Below are 17,380 nucleotides of genomic sequence, written 5' to 3'. Positions count from 1 at the left end.
CTTTGTAATTTTTGGCTGCGCCTCCCTCAGGCTGTAACCCAGAGTTCCCGTTTTTTTTGGTCTTTCCTTAGTTTTCAACCATGGCCATAGGCACATGGGTAAGAACCTCTGATGTGGGGCCTGAGCGGTGGCACAAGCGGTAGGGCATCTGCCTTGCACGCGCTAACCTAGGACGGACTGTGGTTCGATCCCTAGGTGTCTCATATGGTCCCCCAAGCCAGGAGTGATTTCTGTGCACATAGCCAGGAGAGATAAAAAGGAGGGAGGAAGGAAGGAAGGGAGGGAGGGAGGGAGGGAGGGAGGGAGGGAGGGAGGGAGGGAGGGAGGGAGGGAAGGAAGGAAGGAGGGAGGGAGGGGAGGGAGGGAGGGAGGGAGGGGAGGGAGGGAGGGAGGGAGGGAGGGAGGGAGGAAGGAAGGGAAGGAAGGAAGGAAGGAGGGAGGGAGGGAGGAGGGAAGGAAGGAAGGAAGGAAGGAAGGAAGGAAGGAAGGAAGGAAGGAAAGAGGGAGGGAGGAAGGAAGGAAGGAAGGAAGGAAGGAAGGAAGGAAGGAAGGAAGGAAGGAAGGAAGGAAGGAAGGAAGGGACCTCTGATGTCATACATGTGTGCGTGTGTTTGGGTGCAAGTGAGGTTTCAAAGGGCCATTTTCCTTGAATGGTTTCATAAACCCTTCATCTTAATCTTTACAACAAAATTGAGGGTCATTGTAAGGCTGTTTTCTGTTAGATCTGGAATGGAATAAATACCTAAGATCTAGTGCAGGGGTCTCAAACTTGAGGCCCATGGGCCACAAACAGCCCTTCGTACAACATTTTGTGGCCCTGCCCTAGAGGAAACTTTTTTTGTTGTTGTTTTGTTTTGTTTTAGTTGTTTGGGTCACACCCCCCAATGTTCAAGGCTTACTACTGACTTTGCACTCAAGGATCACCCCGACTTTGCCTCCTGCTGCCCGCAGGTAAATTGAGTTTGAGACCCCTGAAGTGACTTGATTTTATGCAATTTACTTTACATCATAATATAGTATAATGAGACTTGGTTTCTTGATATTAAGAAATAATTTTGGGGGGCTGGAGAGATAGCATGGAGGTAAGGTATTTGCCTTTCATGCAGAAGGACGTGGTCCGAATCCCAGCATCCCATATGGCAGAAAGAAAGAAAGAAGAAGAAGAAAGAAGAAGAAAGAAGAAGAAAGAAAGAAGAAAGAAAGAAAGAAAGAAAGAAAGAAAGAAAGAAAGAAAGAAAGAAAGAAAGAAAGAAAGAAAGAAAGAAAGAAAGAAAGAAAGAAAGAAAGAAAGAAAGAAAGAAAGAGGGAGAGAGTGAGAGAGAGAGAGAGAGAGAGAGAGAGAGAGAGAGAGAAAGAAAGAAAGAAAGAAAGAAAGAAAGAAAGAAAGAAAGAAAGAAAGAAAGAAAGAAAGAAAGAAAGAAAGAAAGAAAGAAAGAAAGAAAGAAAGAAAGAAAAGAAAGGAAAGAAAATAATTTTGGACTTTTTTTTGAATTTTTAATTTTGGGCCATACTCAGCGCTTCTCAGGGGGTTACTCCTGGTTCTGTGCTCAAGAATCAGTTCTGGTGGGCTTTGGGGACCATATTGGGTATTTAGAATTGAACCCAAGCTAGCTAGCTGTATGCAAGACAAATGTTCTACCTGCTGTGCTATCGCTTCAGACCTTGGACAGTTTTAGTAGATTTTTTGCAAGAATAAATTTGAACCCTTCTGAGGTCAGTAATTAGAATAAATTTAGATTGTACACTCAATGACTATTTGTCAACTATTTTGTTATTGAACAGAAAATTATTTTGACCCTCAAACTGTTCTGAATTAACATTTGTTTGTGTAAATCTTTGCAAGGAATTCTCAGAAGAGGCACAGGGTGGCAGACCCATAAAGAACAATGAAAGCAGTTAGATATAGTGTTTTTGATATTCATATCTGGTGCCACAAAATAGAAAATGATCTCATATGTCTTTTTTAAAATGTATCTTACTAAACGTTGGGCAGACATTTTTTTATATTGACATGTCATTTGATTGCAGCATGGCTTTGTGACGGGAGGTGCCGATCAGTCTGTCAAATTCTGGGATTTTGAGCTGGTAAAAGATAAAAATAGTACGCAAAAGCGGTAAGTAAACATTTTTATTTGTGTACCTTGGAGGGAGAGTGGAAACCACTAAATAAGTATTTGGACGTATGTGTTTCATTTGAGCTCCAGAATTTTTAGGATTATCGTCTGCCTTTGCGGGATACTATTTGATCATTTTGCTGATGCTTTTTGCGGTGGTAGGCTTTCTGTGAAGCAGACCCGATCCTTGCAGCTGGATGAAGATGTTTTGTGTGTCAATTATTCTCCCAATCAAAAGTTGTTGGCTGTGTCTTTGCTGGACTGTACTGTGAAAATTTTCTACGTTGACACTTTAAAGGTACAGTGTTCATACCTGGGAAATATCTTGACTTTCTGATTAACCTTAAGAATTTCAAATGAGGGATTAGACTGGTAGTACAGCAGGTAGCATGCTTGCCTTGCAATGTGGAAGCCCAGGTTTGATGACCCAGCATCTCTGAATCTACCAGGAGTGCTCCCTGAATGCAGAGCCAAGAATACCACTGTGTATCATCAGGTGTGGCCCTCAAAATTAAACAAAATAAGAAACAGAATTTGAGTTGAAATGATGAAGAAATAGCTTTGATACTACACAACAGAGCATAGTTTTCTAAACACTTGGTTTAATCAGAACCTCATTGGCATGCTTAGGAGACTAATTTTCAAAGAACCCTTTGGGTTTTTACATGTTGTGACCATTTGTTTTTCAAGCTAAATTTTCTTTTCTTTTCTTTTTTTTTTTTACTGGAAACAGCTCCTTATTTTAATAACAGGTTGACTTATTACAGAGTTATTCTTATAATAAAGAGTAGGCTTATTATTGATTTGTTGACTTAATGACTTCATTCTGGTTTTTTTTTTGTAGAGGAAGTATATTTATTGCCTTACTATTTTTTATAATAATTTTTATTTTGACCAAGTGGATTACATATCTTTCACAGTAATATTTTAGGTATATATTAACATTGAATCAGGGGAATTCAGCTGCGAACGGGGGTGGAGGGAGGACAACTTTGGTGTTGGGAATTCCAAGCTAAATTTTCTATGTAAATTGTATCTTATCTAAAGCAAGCTCTATTTACACCGTTCAGAAAATTCAGTTATAGCCAATAGTTTTTGTTTGGACTTTTTTGGGGACCTATATCCAGCAGTACTTGGGACTGCAGTGATAGGGTTTGAACCAAGGACTCCTGCAAAGAATGCACTCCAGTCTTTTGCACTATCTCCTTCAGTGATGTAACCAGTAGTTTAGAGAGCATTGCTAAATGACCTGAAGACTAACTTGTTATTTGAACCATACCCAGCAGTGCTCATGGCACCATATGAATTACTCTTGCACATGTAAGGCAGATTTCTTAAATTCTGTATTATCTCTCCGACTACCCCAGTTCCCCAACATCTAAGAGGTTCAAAAAATACCTTTATCATGTTTTATCTGAGACATAGGTTCCCAGGACATCCCATACGTCTATATTGCAATGTTCTTGGCAGTAGTATGCGGGGGCCTATGTATGAGCATGAACAAAAGCTGCTTATAGTAGTTAGTCTTCTTTGAAAATCATGTAATTTGCAAAAAAAAAAAAAATGGATGGAGCTACAGGATGTCATGCTGAGTGAAGTCAGGCAGAAGGAAAGGGATAGATAGATATATCTTTCTCATATATGAGACTTACAGGTAAACAGAAGGTAGCGACAAAGGTCCCAAGGTGATAAAAGAAGAATTTTTCAACACAGTAGAGCTGGGGAAGGTTTTGGAAGGGAAGGCTGTCGGGGTTCTTGGGAGAGGTAAGGGTGGTAATGGAATTTTGTGTATGAGAAACCATTGCCAATAACACTAAATCACAGAATCTCAAAATTTTCCCCCTCAAAAAAGGAGATTTAAAGCAATCTGCAGCTGTTTTTTTGCATTGTTTTATTTTTGTTCTTATTTGATAAATCATGCCTATATTTTATAGAATAACATATTCTTTTTTTTTTCCCCAATCACTCAGTTTTTCCTCTCACTTTATGGACACAAACTGCCTGTTATATGCATGGACATCTCTTCTGTAAGTAAATTTTAAATAGTATCTTAATAACAAGTTTCTATAAAGTACTTTCTTAGTTTTTGATTAAATTCCATCATTTAAAATTATTTCCATTTCTGTTATCCATCTCAGAAATATATAATAGCATTCTAACATTACCATATATATATATATATATATATATATAATCTCTTAAAATTTTTTGGACTAATTCACAAAAATAGTTTTATAATTACTTGAATTAATCTTTAGAATTAAGAACATGTTGCTATTTCTCTAAATAGGATTTTGTTATCTAAAACATTGTAATTGGTAGAATACTCTACAGTGGTCCTCAAACTATGGCCCACGGGCCACATATTGTATTTGTATCTGTTTTGTTTCTTCATTGCAAAATAAGATATATGCAGTGTGCATAAGAATTCGTTCCTAAGTTTTGCTTTTACTATAGTCAGACCCTCCAATGGTCTGAGGGACAGTGAACTGGCCCCCTGTTTAAAAAGTTTGAGGACCCCTGCATATGGGAACCTTTTTAAAAGGGGCATCTATCATCTATTCTGAAGAATAATACTCATACAAAAGATAGAGATGGAATTTATATATGGGTATTTATAAGGTTCTATCCTATGCAGGTAGTTTTTCAGTTTGTTGACCAAAATTATGCTTTTGTAATATCTATTTATAGTTTGGAGTGATGATATATATTTACAAGCATCTTGTCTGAGTGAAAGAACCTGACCCCATGCTTTAGCTGTTTCTGCTTTCTGTTTAAAAGTATTGACACTTTTTTTTTTTTTTTTGGATATGCTTTTTTACTCTTCAAACCATTCAAAGGTATTCAAACAGTACAGTTTAGAGAAGGAAGATGGGGGAAAATTCTAGGTCATAAATATTTTAAGAAGATTCTCGTTTTCACCTTCTCTTTTCCTCCACATACCCTACCCCATCATTAAGCACAGAGTGGGTGGCTGTGTGGCATGATTTCATGTTTTATTTTTTCCTTTTCGATTCCAATTCTTCAAACATAAAGCCTCATATGAATAGGAAACATGCATGCTCTACCAGAGACGCATTTAACCAATACACCTGTAGTAGAAGTGAAGAATTGGGCTCTTGGTAAAGAGCTTTAGTCAGATTTCTATTGACATTCATTTTAATGTTTTGGAAAGACATGGATCGAATGTTCTGGAAAACTTAATTTAGATATCAGGTAATTAAGTAAAACAATGATTTTTTTTTTTTTTTTTTTTTTTTTTGTCTTAGGATGGAGCACTCATAGCTACTGGCTCTGCCGACAGGAATGTGAAGATCTGGGGTTTGGACTTTGGAGATTGCCACAAGTCCCTCTTTGCACATGAGGACAGGTACATCAAGTATTTCCCGTGGAGCCATCTTGAACCATGTCTTCTAAATTTAGAAGCCTAAAAACCAGGGCCAGAGCAGTGGCGCAAGCAGCAGGGTGTTTGCCTTGCATGTGCTAACCTAGGACGGAACATGGTTGCACCCCCCGGCATCCTATAAGGTCCCCCAAGCCAGGAGTGATTTCTGAGCACCAGGAGTAACCCCTGAGCATCACCGAGTGTGGCTCAAAAAGCATAAAAATAAAGTAAAACAATAATAATAATTTAAAAAAAGAATTGCAGTTCACCCCCACTGTTTCATGTGTGTTTGCAGATGTTAATGACAGTAAATACATACATTAGCAAAAATAAATAAATAAATAAATAAATAAATAAATAAATAAATAAATAAATAAATAAATAAATAAATAAAATAAAAATAAAAAGCCTAAGATCTAAACTGGAGTACTCTAGCAACTCAGATTTGCAAAGCTTTTTTTATTTTTCTGATTATGCGTCAATTTATTTTTGAAATGCCATGACTTACATAGTTTTTTAAAAAAAAACCTAATGTACACACTTTCCTCTCTTTTCAGTGTGATGTTCCTAAAGTTTGTGCCCAAATCTCACCTCTTCTTCACTGCTGGAAAAGACCGTAAGATTAAGCAGTGGGATGGAGATAAATTTGAACACATACAAACTCTGGAGGTAACCTCTTGTCTGATATGTTTGCTTGGTCTTTAAGAACTACTTAAAAGAAAAAAGAAGAATTTTTAAGTTCTCTGGGGTGGGAGTGATGTACTAGTACAGCAGGTGGGGTGTTTGCCTTGCATTCAGATTTGATCTCTGGCACCCCATATGGTCTCCAGAGCATCACCAGGAGTGATTCCTGAATGCAGAGCCAGGAGTAACCCCTGAGCAATTCCAGGTGTGACAAAAAAAATGAAGAACAAATTACTTTGAGCTAAGGGCTTAGAGTGCTAGGAGCTAGTACAGTGGGTAGGCTGCTTGGTTAGCCCCATCAGGAGTGATATTTGAGTAGAGCCAGCAGTACACCCTGAACACTGCCAGATGTGACCTCAAAACAAAAATTAGTTTGGAACTTAGCTGTAGTCTCTCCAGTGTAATCAGGTTGTCTAAAATAATTAAGACAGCTTATCTAATCCCTCTGCATACAATATTATTCATATGTATTTTTTTGTTTCTCCTTTTCACTCCAGGGGCACCATCAGGAAGTCTGGTGCTTGGCCATCAGTCCCAATGGAGACTATGTTGTGTCATCTTCCCATGACAAATCCTTGAGACTCTGGGAGAAAACAAGGGAGCCTCTTATTCTTGAAGAAGAGCGGGAGATGGTAAGATTCGAGGACAGGTTTGTTGTGGGACTCTGAAGGCGATGTTTTTTTTTCTAGTTATACCATCACCGGTGATTGATTGAAACTTCGAGAACATTCTCATAACCGGTGACACTGTTACAACTGTACAATTGGAGACAAAGATCCCCATCGGGGTTATGATTTGAAAGAAGCAATTGCCCATTTCACTGCACAGAGACTATATTTTTTTCCCAAGTTAATTTATGACTCTTAATTTATGTTAATTTATACAGGAAAGGGAAAAAGAATATGAAGAGAGTGTGGCCAAAGAAGATCAACCAACAGTGAGTGATATGTATTTTTTTTTGCTACCCTGAGATTTTTCCCCTATCATTATGCTATTATTAATTTCAACTGTTGTTTTTATTTTTTATTTAAATCATTGTGATTTACAAAGTTAGTGATAATTGGGTTTAGACATACAATGTTTTAGCACAGATCCCACCACCAATGTCAACTTCCTTCCACCAGTGTTTCCAGAGTCCATCCTGTGCCACTATTCCCACCCCAGCCTGCTATTTTAACAGGCCCATTTTTTATTTTGGTTACTAATGTTTGGGTCTCATGATTTCATTGTTACTGACTCTGTGGCTTGGATATTTGGTTCTGTCCTTTCTTAATACCACCAATGTAATGAATTCCCCTTAGCTCCTAATATCAAGAGTTTCTAATGGAATTAGATTGGGATTAAGTCATTCCCAACTATATATGAGATTCTGGGTGATAATATTTTATTCACCTGTATGCCTTGACCTTTGTGGCACAAATGATTAACCGAGTTTTGGTGCTGAATGAATTCCATTCAACAGGCTATGGGGAATTTATTGTAGAAGCCAAAATAAATAAATAAATAGCGAGATTGACTGTTCTCTTTAACCATTTATAGAAGTTTTTTAAGAAACAATGTCAGTCTATACCAAGACCTCTTAATAGTGTCTGCCTCTTGAGATGAATTAATGGGGGCCAGAGTGATAGTATAGTGGGTAAGGTTACATGCAGCTGACCTAGGTTTAACCCCTGGCACCACATGTGGTTTTCTAAACATTGCCAAGTGTGGCCAGAAACAAAACAAAACTAAAAGAACTTAATGGAAGCTAATAGCACTGTTTACTATAATTCTAAAATGTTAATGCCTGCTCTTTTGTGGATATCATTTATTGGTTTTCACTATCCGTAGTAATATTCAAGCATCTTCCTTTTTATCTCATAGGTTCCAGGAGAAACTCAAGGTGACAATTACTTTACTGGAAAGAAAACTATTGAAACTGTCAAAGCAGTAAGTTGATCTTACTTGTATAGTATTCATTCTTCCAATAGGATCTCAACTCTTTGGTAAATTTTTATCAACCAAATAGTCCATTGGATAGTCCATAGGTGGAGATTTTAACATGTTTATCCCCCTGGTAACCAAGGATAGGATTAGTACTAAACCTGTCTTTGGCCTGAGTAACACATGTCTTGGTCTCTTGAATGTCACATTCTTGAAGCATGTTCTTAAGATCTCACCAATTGACTCTTAGTCTCATCCCCATCGAATAAAAGAAAAAAAAACAAACAAAAAAATAAAGCCAGGCATCTGTACAGTTGGCTTTCTACCAGCATGCCTTTATTACCAGTTAAAGCTATTTCACTTGTTAATCTTCCAATGGGTTTTCTGGGTAGAGAGTAACATGATGGTTTCTGTCATCATTGACATCATTATAGGCTGAAAGGATCATGGAGGCTATTGAGCTGTACCGAGAAGAGACTGCAAAAATGAAAGAACACAAAGCCATTTGTAAAGCTGCCGGAAAAGAGGTAAAATGGTGTAGTAACTTTATCAAATAAAGAGAAAACACTTATAGATGTAGGCATTTCAGGATTTTATAACTTAGGTTAGGAAGGGAAAAATGTAATAGTATCTTTTTCGGTTCTGATGATAGAAAGAGAACATTGGGTGAGGGGGTAGAGAGGACAGAGAATGGATATATGAAATCAAAAAGATAAACACTCGCAATCAAATTTACTTGGGGAAGGAGATGGGGAACTGGACTTGGTGTGGAGAATGAATGAACCCCTAAAACTACTGTCATATGAGGTGTAAGATACCCCTCATATTTTTAAGTCCTGGTTTTAAGAAAAGGAGTTGAGGAACTTACAAACTTACAAAGAAGCTTTAATAGATCACTGTATTGACCACATTGTTTTACATTGATTTGGGAAATCTATTGGTATCTGTATGATTTTGAGGTGAAATGATGATTTGCCCAAACGTGCTAGTACTGTAAAAACTAAAATGCAGATAATGTTATCACTTCTTTACGTTTTTAAGGTCTGTTCTGTTTTCTCTTGTCAAAAATCTAGAATTATGTTATCAGAGTCTCCATTTTTAATGACATTGACTTTATTGTAGGTCCGTCTTCCCGTCAACCCCATCTTAATGGCTTATGGAAATATCTCTGTAAGTGGCATGTCTAACATCTCCCCTTAGGTACATTTGGGGGCAAGAATGGAAGTGGAGAAAAATTACGATTTTGAGCATAGATGTAGTGGGAAATACTTAGTCTTTAAGAAAACATCCTCTTTTGTGCTAGAGATAGAGAAATGCAGGGGGAAGGTGGCCCAGTTCAATCCTCGGCACCACATGGTGTGAGCAGCTTTGGGGAAGGGTCAGGCCCACCATTTTAACTAGTCTGGACGGGCATTTTCTAGTGCTTGTTTATTTCCCAGATCCAAAACCCCTTGAAGGGTTAATTCACCTAAGAGAAATAGAAATGAGTCGAATTGGGTTTGTCCAGTAGAGGAGAGGAGGAGAGGAAGAATAGGAAGTTATCTATAATTGATTAGAAATGTTGAGTCAATACTGTACTGATCTGTGGCACTCGGGAAGGAATTCTTTGAGTCTGTGTGACTTCCTTTTCTGAGAAGAAGCTGGCCTTCAACAGAAGGTGAGAGATATGGGAAGAGTTAGCTGTTTTATGAGCCTAGATCTGACCCATGCCAGCATTGCCTCTTCATAGCATTCTTTCTTTCTTGAGAGAGATTGCTGTTTTTAAGGTGATCGGATAGGAATTAGAGCATTTCACTAGAAACCAATCAAGTGAGTCCCTAATGCCATTATTTCTTACTTTGTAGCCATCAGCTTATGTGTTAGAGATTTTAAAAGGAATCAAGTCAAGGTAAGTTCTAGCACCAATTTACTACAAATGTCACCTAAACACTTTTATATAAAAATGTATTAAATAAGGGCCAGAGTGATACAGCGGTAGGGCATTTGCCTTGCACGCAGCTGACCCAGGATGGACCTGGGTGCAATCCCTGGCGTCCCATACGGTCCCCAAGCCAGGAGTGATTTCTGAGCTCATAATCAGGAGTAACCCCTGAGCGTCACCGAGTATGACCCAAAACAAAACAAAAAACGAATTAAGTAGAAATTATCATTGTTGGCTATCTTCCTTAGAGTTTGGTTTAAAATTGTCAGAATTTTTATAGAAAAGAATCCATTGTCCTTTTTTGGAGTAGAATTAGAAGACAAGCCCTAAAATAGGTGGAAACTTTGAAGGATAAGTGAAAGAGTGATATATGTAACCTGGCAAACTTACCAGCTGTTCACATTTTCTGGTTTATTATTTCTTCCTGATTATTTGAATGAACTATACAGATCATATTATATTTATTTTATATTCTGTTCTTTTTCTTTTGGACAGTGTTTCCCAAGCTTTTGTACAAGCTTTTCATACCATTCACAAACACTGTCACCAATTTAAAACACTTCTTTGTACAAATGACTGTTAGATGTTGAATTTGGTTTTTGCTATTAATATTGCTGTAGTGACCACCTTGCATATAATTGTTCATTTTTGTTTGTTTTTTTTGTTTTGTTTTTTGGAGCCACACCCAGTGACACTCGGGGGTTACTCCTGGCTATGTCCTCAGAAATCGTTCTTGGCTTGGGGGACCATATGGGATGCCGGGGGATCGAACTGTGGTCCATCCTAGGCTAGCACCAGCAAAGCAGACGCCTTACCACTCCGTGCCACCGTTCCGGCCCCTCTCTATTATTTTTAAAACTAGAGTACTACCACTGATAGTGGTAGTGAGCTGAGCTCATTGTCTTGTTTTCTTTGGAGGATTTTTTTCCCTCCCTAGTTCAAAAGTTTATTGCAGAAATATGTTAAATGGACATCTGTGATGAAATTGTGAGCTTTTATAAGGTCTTTGCATGTATTTTGGAATCTTGTCATTTCACCTCTGGTTATATTTATTAGTTAGGCCTAATGGAAATTAATGTTTTCTTAATAAATTATAATATTTACATATATCTGAGAATAAACAGAAACAAACCTAACTGAAGATGATATTTCACTAGAGAATATTTTTTAGTTTAAATTAACGGAGGAGCAATACATTCCTTAATGCTAAGGTTAAGTGGTTTTTTTTTTTTTGTTTTTTTTGTTTTTTTTTTTGTGGTTTTTGGGTCACACCCGGCAGCGCTCAGGGGTTATTCCTGGCTCCAGGCTCAGAAATTGCTCCTGGCAGGCACGGGGGACCATATGGGGCGCCGGGATTCGAACCGATGACCTCCTGCATGGAAGGCAAACGCCTTACCTCCATGCTATCTCTCCAGCCCCCCAAGGTTAAGTGTTTAAGAGTAGTCTGATATGTTCTTAATTTAAACCCTTTTGAGATTTCTAATTTCCTAGTTAGAGCTGATGGAATAGTACTAGAACTAGCTTAAGAAAATAAGGTAGTGAGCTCAGTGATAGTACAAATGTAGCAGATAAGGTGTTTTCCTTGCACACAGTTGACCTTGGTCTAGTCCCTGGCACCATATATGATCCCCTGATCCCTGAGTAGAGCCATAAGTAAGCCCTGAGCATAACAACAACACCCCTCCTTCCCCCCAAAAAAGCAACAACAGTAATTCAACAAAGACAAATCCACAACAAAAAAGGAGAGATCTGCATAAACTAATGTACTATATCCTAGCAAAATTAAAGTAATTATATATGGAATTGCTCAGAGTCATCAAAATACATTAAAAATCCTGATGCAGAGGCTGGAGTGGTAGTATAGTGGGTAGGGTGTTAGACTTGCACACAGCCAACTGGGTTTGATCCCCAGCATCCCATACAGTCCCTCAAGCACATGCTTGTTGTGATCCAAACCACTTTCTTAACCCCCTCCACCCACTGCCACTACCAAAACACAAGCAAAAATCTCTGGAGCAGACTCTTTTACATGTAAATAGTCAACAAACGGTGAAAGAACTATGAGATTAATTTTTTTTCTGGGCAACACCCAGTGGCGTTCAGAGCTTACTCCTATCTCTATGCTCAGAAATCTCTCCTGGCAGACTTGGGGGACCATATGGGATGCCAGATATCGAGCCCAGGTCCATCCTGGGTCAGCTGCGTGCAAGGCAAATGCCCCACTGATGTGCTATCGCTCCAGCCCCAAGATTTTTTTACTCCTATAGAGATTAACTTTATCAGAAAGAAAAAACTGTAGTAGATTGTCCTACCATGCTAAGCCAAAATATATAAAATTATTAAAATGTCAAATATGAACTCCAAAACATTTGAACAAGAGAATCGTCTAGACAATAGATGAATATTTATTTTGGTTTTTGTTTTTTTTTTTGAGGGGAGTCACACCTATTGATGCTCGGGGGTTACTCCTGGCTATGTGCTCAGAAATCACCTCTGGCTTGGGGAACCATATGGGACGCTGAGGGATCGAACTGCAGTCTGTCGTAGGTTAGCAAATGCCCTACTGCTGCGCCACCACGCCGACCTCAAGATTAATTATTTTTAATCCTATAGATATTAATTTTTAATCAAATAGAAAATATATAGTAGATTTTCCTATCATGCTAAGCCCAAATGTATAAAATTATTAAAATGTCAAATATAAATATAAATTCCAAAACATTTGAACAAGAGAACTGTCTAGATGATAGATGAATATTTATTTGGGTGTTTATGGGGTCATACCCATTGATGCTCAGGGATTACTCCTGGATATGCACTCAGAAGTCACTCCTGGCTTGGGGGACTATATGGAGATGCCAGGGATCGAACTGCAGTCCGTCCTAGGTTAGCGTGTATAAGGCAAACATCCTACCGCTGTGCCACCATTCTGGCCCCATAGATAAATATTTATCATGGACTATTTGAATGAGAGTTTCAGATGTAAAAGCAGTCCAAACTTCCACAGAGCACTGGAAGACAGCACATCTGTATATGCAGAAGCCCTGGGCTTCAGCCCTGGCACTCTGTGGTCCCTGAGGCAGCACAGGGTGCTTCAAGAACAAATTAAAGAAAAGATTTCCAAGCTGAGTAAGTATTTTAAGAAATGTGTTATCTTATTTCTTTGTGCCCTGCAGTGAATTGGAAGAAGCTCTGCTTGTCCTGCCCTTCTCATACGTTCCAGACATGCTTAAGCTCTTCGATGAGTTCATCCAGCTGGGCACTGATATTGAACTTCTGTGTCGCTGCCTCTTCTTTCTCCTCAGGTAACGAAAGATCCCTTTCCAAAAAGCAATCGTGTCTGCTCAGCATAGCACCCTGATACGATAGCACCTGAACTGAAGTGGTTCCTGCTTTGGAACCACTTCGTTTCACGAGCTGGTGTTTTATTTTGTAGGCATTGGAATCACATTTGTCTATTTCTTTATTTTTTTTGTTTTTGTTTTGGGGCCACACCCGGTGACACTCAGGGGTTACTTTTGGCTATGTGCTCAGAAAACGCTCCTGGCTCAGGGGACCATATGGGTTGCTGGGGGAATGAACCATGGTTTGTTCTAGGTTAGCGCGGGCAAGGCAAATACCCTACTCCAGCCCCTATTTCTTTTATTTTTGTGGAGGACCATACTCAGCAATGCTCAAGGATCGTTCCAGAAGTGATCTTGAACCCTATAGAATGACAGGGGATAGAACCAAGGTCAGCTACAAGCAGGGCAATAGCCCCGCCCTGTCATTCTGGCCTCTGATGATCCATCTCCTTAAACCATAGGAGCAAACACTTTTTTTAAGGTTTTTGAGGTTCTTACCAAATGTACATGCTCTTCTTCAAGTCTTATTTTTAATTTTTTTGTTTTGGTTTTGTGTTCTTTTCTTTTTAGAACTATTTAAAACTGAATGGTTTTGTTTTGAGCTCATAGAGCATTTGAAGGTTTATTTCCCAGATCTCAACAGATATGAATAGAATAGTTGGGCCAAATATACAAGGGTACCGAGAAACATGATATTTGGGGTTATTGGGTTATATCATTAAATATGAAGAATCTTACTAAGGTGTATTTTAAGGATGTCCATTAATATTAGCATGTATTGGGGCTGAGAGATAGCGTGGAGGTAAGGTGTTTGCTTTGCGTGCAGAAGGTCAGTGATTCGAATCCCGGCATCCCATACCATCCCCCGTGCCTGCCAGGAGCGATTCCTGAGCATAGAGCCAGGAGTAGCCCCTAAGCGCTGCCGGGTGTGACCCAAAAACCCAAATATATGTATGTATGTATGTATGTATGTATGTATATATATATATAAGCATGTATTGAAAACATATTTACAGAGACTTTCTCCCACTTCACCCCTCCAACTGTTGTAGCAGGTTCTAGGAACAAAGTTAAACTGATCCTTTCTTACAATGCTGTTGTGTTAGTCAACTCTCATTATCAGCTAATTATTATCAGCTAATGCCAAATCATTGGAGAAACTAAAGTTGATAGAAAATGTGATGACTTGACCAATTTTTATGATTTGTAATACTCCTCTTCATTTCTTTTATTCTATGAGGACAGTAGCCCCAAAGAAAAAGACACAAGCGACAAGTTTATATCACTATCATACTTGTAATTTGGGGAAAATTATTAGGGGACACAAATTCATAACACTAATTCCTATTGCTGTGACGTTTGTGCTGTTGCAGCATTGTCAATTCTGCCTTTCAGAAGATTGTAGAGGGCAATTGTCAGGCAACGCCTGACAGACATGGCGGATCACTGTTAAGGGCAAGGGTGAATGGCAGTATTAGAAGAATATAAATTTTCTAGTCATCTTGGTACTATAGGTAGGAGTTGACACTATAGATGCCATCTATTGTTTTGTTGTGGCCGCGCTAGAAATTTGAATATTTTTTGAAGCAGTGTTTCTCAGAAGACTCATTTTCCCTGTCTGCCAAATGACTCATTAGAAACTGGCTGTGTGAGGGATTGCTGGGGGAAAAGTCAGCTTGGTAACTAATATGAATATGATGGAAGGCTTGAAGTGGCTAGTTCTTAGATTGTCACCAAATAGATTGAATTATTAGGGAAGAAATTTTTTTCAGTTTGGAGTTGTGGTTTTTTGTTTTTGTTTTTGTTTTTTTTTGGTTTTGGGATCACACCATTTGACCCTTAGGGGTTACTCCTGGCTATGCACTCAGAAATCGCTCCTGGCTTGGGGGACTATATGGGACGCCAGGGGACCAAACCATGGTCCATCCTAGACTGGCCCTTGCAAGGCAGATGCCTTACCTCTAGCGCCACTGCTCCAGCCCCTTAGTTTGGAGTTTTGTTTTGTTTTTTTTGGTTTTTGGCTGGTATCATTTCTGGGGGTCAAAAAATAGCATAGCTGTGGGGCATTTGCCTTGCATGCAACTGACCCTGGAAGGACCCGGTTTTATTACTGGCATCTCATATGGTCCCCCAGCCTGCCAGGGGCGATTTCTTAGTGCAGAGCCAGGTGTGACCCTTGAGCGCCACTGGGTGTGGTCTAGAAACCAAACTAATCAATCAATAAAGTTAAAAAAAAAATAGAAGCATTTCTGTACCCATTATGTAATGAAGTTCAACTTTTGTTCTGTTGTTGTGTTTATTGGCTAATTCCGGGGCACACGAATCAAGGCAAAACCACTCTTCCTATTTACAAACTGACTCTTCATTTTCTACTAGGATTCACTTTGGGCAGATCACTAGCAACCAAATGCTTGTGCCCGTGATCGAAAAATTAAAGGAAACAACGATTTCAAAAGTCAGCCAAGTTCGGGTAAGTGTCTTTGGAGAGAAATGGCAACAAGAGGGAAGCCATACACATGTGATTTAGAAGTAAGAGAGTGAGGGGCTGGAGCAGTGGTGCAAGCGGTAGGGCATCTGCCCTGCACACACTAACCTAGAGTGGACTGCGGTTCGATCCCCCAGTGTCCCATATGATCCCCCAAACCAGGAGTGATTTCTGAGCACAGAGCCAGGAGTAACCTCTGAGCGTCACCAGGTGGGGCTCTAAAACCAAAAAAAAAAAAAAATGGAGAGTGCTTTCTCTAACAGTGTGCATCACGCATATGTCTCTATTAGTGGAAAGGTTCTAGTTGGTATGGATTGGGAAAAAAATTAGAAGAACCTTACACAGAGAAAGAGAAATAACAACACCTGAAGCAGAGTGACCCAGCTTTTCTGTCTATGAGCTAATATTTATATTTCATCTTTCTTGTCTTGTCCCCAGGATGTTATTGGCTTCAATATGGCCGGTCTTGATTTTCTCAGGAGAGAATGTGAAGCCAGAAGTGAAGTTACGTTTTTTGCTGATGCTACAAGTCATCTGGAGGAGAAGAAGAGGAAGAGGAAAAAAAGGGAGAAGTTAATCTTAACTTTGACTTAAGATTGAAGATGACCTTTTTCTATTTTTTTTTTTTTTTTGTAAATTTGGTTTTTTGGGGAGGCCATTCCCGGTGATGCTCAGGGGTTACTCCTGGCTCTGCTCAGAAATCGCTCCTGGCTTGGGGAACCATATGGGATGCCAGGGGATCCAACCGCGGTCTGTCCTAGGCTAGCGCAGGCAAGGCAGACCCTGCCTTACCACTTGCGCCACCGCTCTGGCCCTCTTTTTCTACTTTTTTAAAGAAAGGACTTTATATGCAGCTTCGGAGTTCGTGTCATCTAAAAAACCAGATTACAAAATTCATTGAGTTGGAAAAGATCTCTTGGTGTGGTTCCAACTTTTTAAGAAATCCCAACCTAGGCTCCTCTTTGGAGAAGTTTTTAGGGGGGTTTGTTATTGTTGTTTTTTTGTTTTGTTGTATTCAAAGCTATTTTAGTTCCAAAAAATCTTCACTTTGCTGCTAAAGATGGAGAATTTGTCTCTTTTTATGCCAGTAGGAGCAAAGGTCATTTTTTTAGTTTGATAATTTTTTTCTTATTCTATGACAAAGATTTTTGGGTGATGTATTATTATTTGTTAATATTAGAGCCTACCTTCTTAGACAATCAAGTGTCTAATGATTGCCCTCTGCCCAATAATGCCTATGATAATGTGTAGGCTATAAACTTCTCTGGAATAACCTGCCTTAAACCTCACCTCTTGTAGGTTATTATATCTGTATATAGAAAAAGGTTTTAGCTGTTGTTTATACTTCAAATAAAATGGTCTCTAATTAAAGGGTGGCAAGATAAGATTGCTTTCTTGGGGGGGAGAGGTGTGTGTGTGTTCATATGGGCATGATAGAAATTTGGGGAGGGGTGGCAGCGATAGTATAGCAGATAAAACTTACTTTGCTTGTTACTGACCCAAGTTGGTCCTAGCACCCCATAT

General features: G+C 39.1%; 1 protein-coding gene across 1 annotated transcript in view; it reads left to right on the top strand.

Annotated features, from left to right (window-relative positions):
* The window catches only part of WDR3 (WD repeat domain 3), a 42,454-nt gene extending 25,978 nt beyond the window's left edge, over positions 1 to 16,476 (top strand). Inside the window, exons 14-27 of the mRNA XM_049765904.1 lie at positions 2,029 to 2,114; positions 2,277 to 2,412; positions 4,085 to 4,141; positions 5,384 to 5,484; positions 6,057 to 6,168; positions 6,681 to 6,815; positions 7,070 to 7,120; positions 8,047 to 8,112; positions 8,541 to 8,633; positions 9,229 to 9,276; positions 9,951 to 9,994; positions 13,204 to 13,332; positions 15,748 to 15,841; positions 16,295 to 16,476. Coding sequence (XP_049621861.1) covers positions 2,029 to 2,114; positions 2,277 to 2,412; positions 4,085 to 4,141; positions 5,384 to 5,484; positions 6,057 to 6,168; positions 6,681 to 6,815; positions 7,070 to 7,120; positions 8,047 to 8,112; positions 8,541 to 8,633; positions 9,229 to 9,276; positions 9,951 to 9,994; positions 13,204 to 13,332; positions 15,748 to 15,841; positions 16,295 to 16,450 — 1,308 coding nt within the window. The 3' untranslated portion in view covers positions 16,451 to 16,476. The remainder of the gene's footprint in view (positions 1 to 2,028; positions 2,115 to 2,276; positions 2,413 to 4,084; positions 4,142 to 5,383; positions 5,485 to 6,056; positions 6,169 to 6,680; positions 6,816 to 7,069; positions 7,121 to 8,046; positions 8,113 to 8,540; positions 8,634 to 9,228; positions 9,277 to 9,950; positions 9,995 to 13,203; positions 13,333 to 15,747; positions 15,842 to 16,294) is intronic.
* The last annotated feature ends 904 nt before the right edge of the window (positions 16,477 to 17,380 follow it).

This window comes from Suncus etruscus, chromosome 19 (assembly GCF_024139225.1).
Source record: "Suncus etruscus isolate mSunEtr1 chromosome 19, mSunEtr1.pri.cur, whole genome shotgun sequence".
NCBI lineage: Eukaryota > Metazoa > Chordata > Mammalia > Eulipotyphla > Soricidae > Suncus > Suncus etruscus.
The sequence above is the reverse complement of the archived record's forward strand: the minus strand, read 5'-3'. Positions and strand labels throughout refer to the sequence as shown.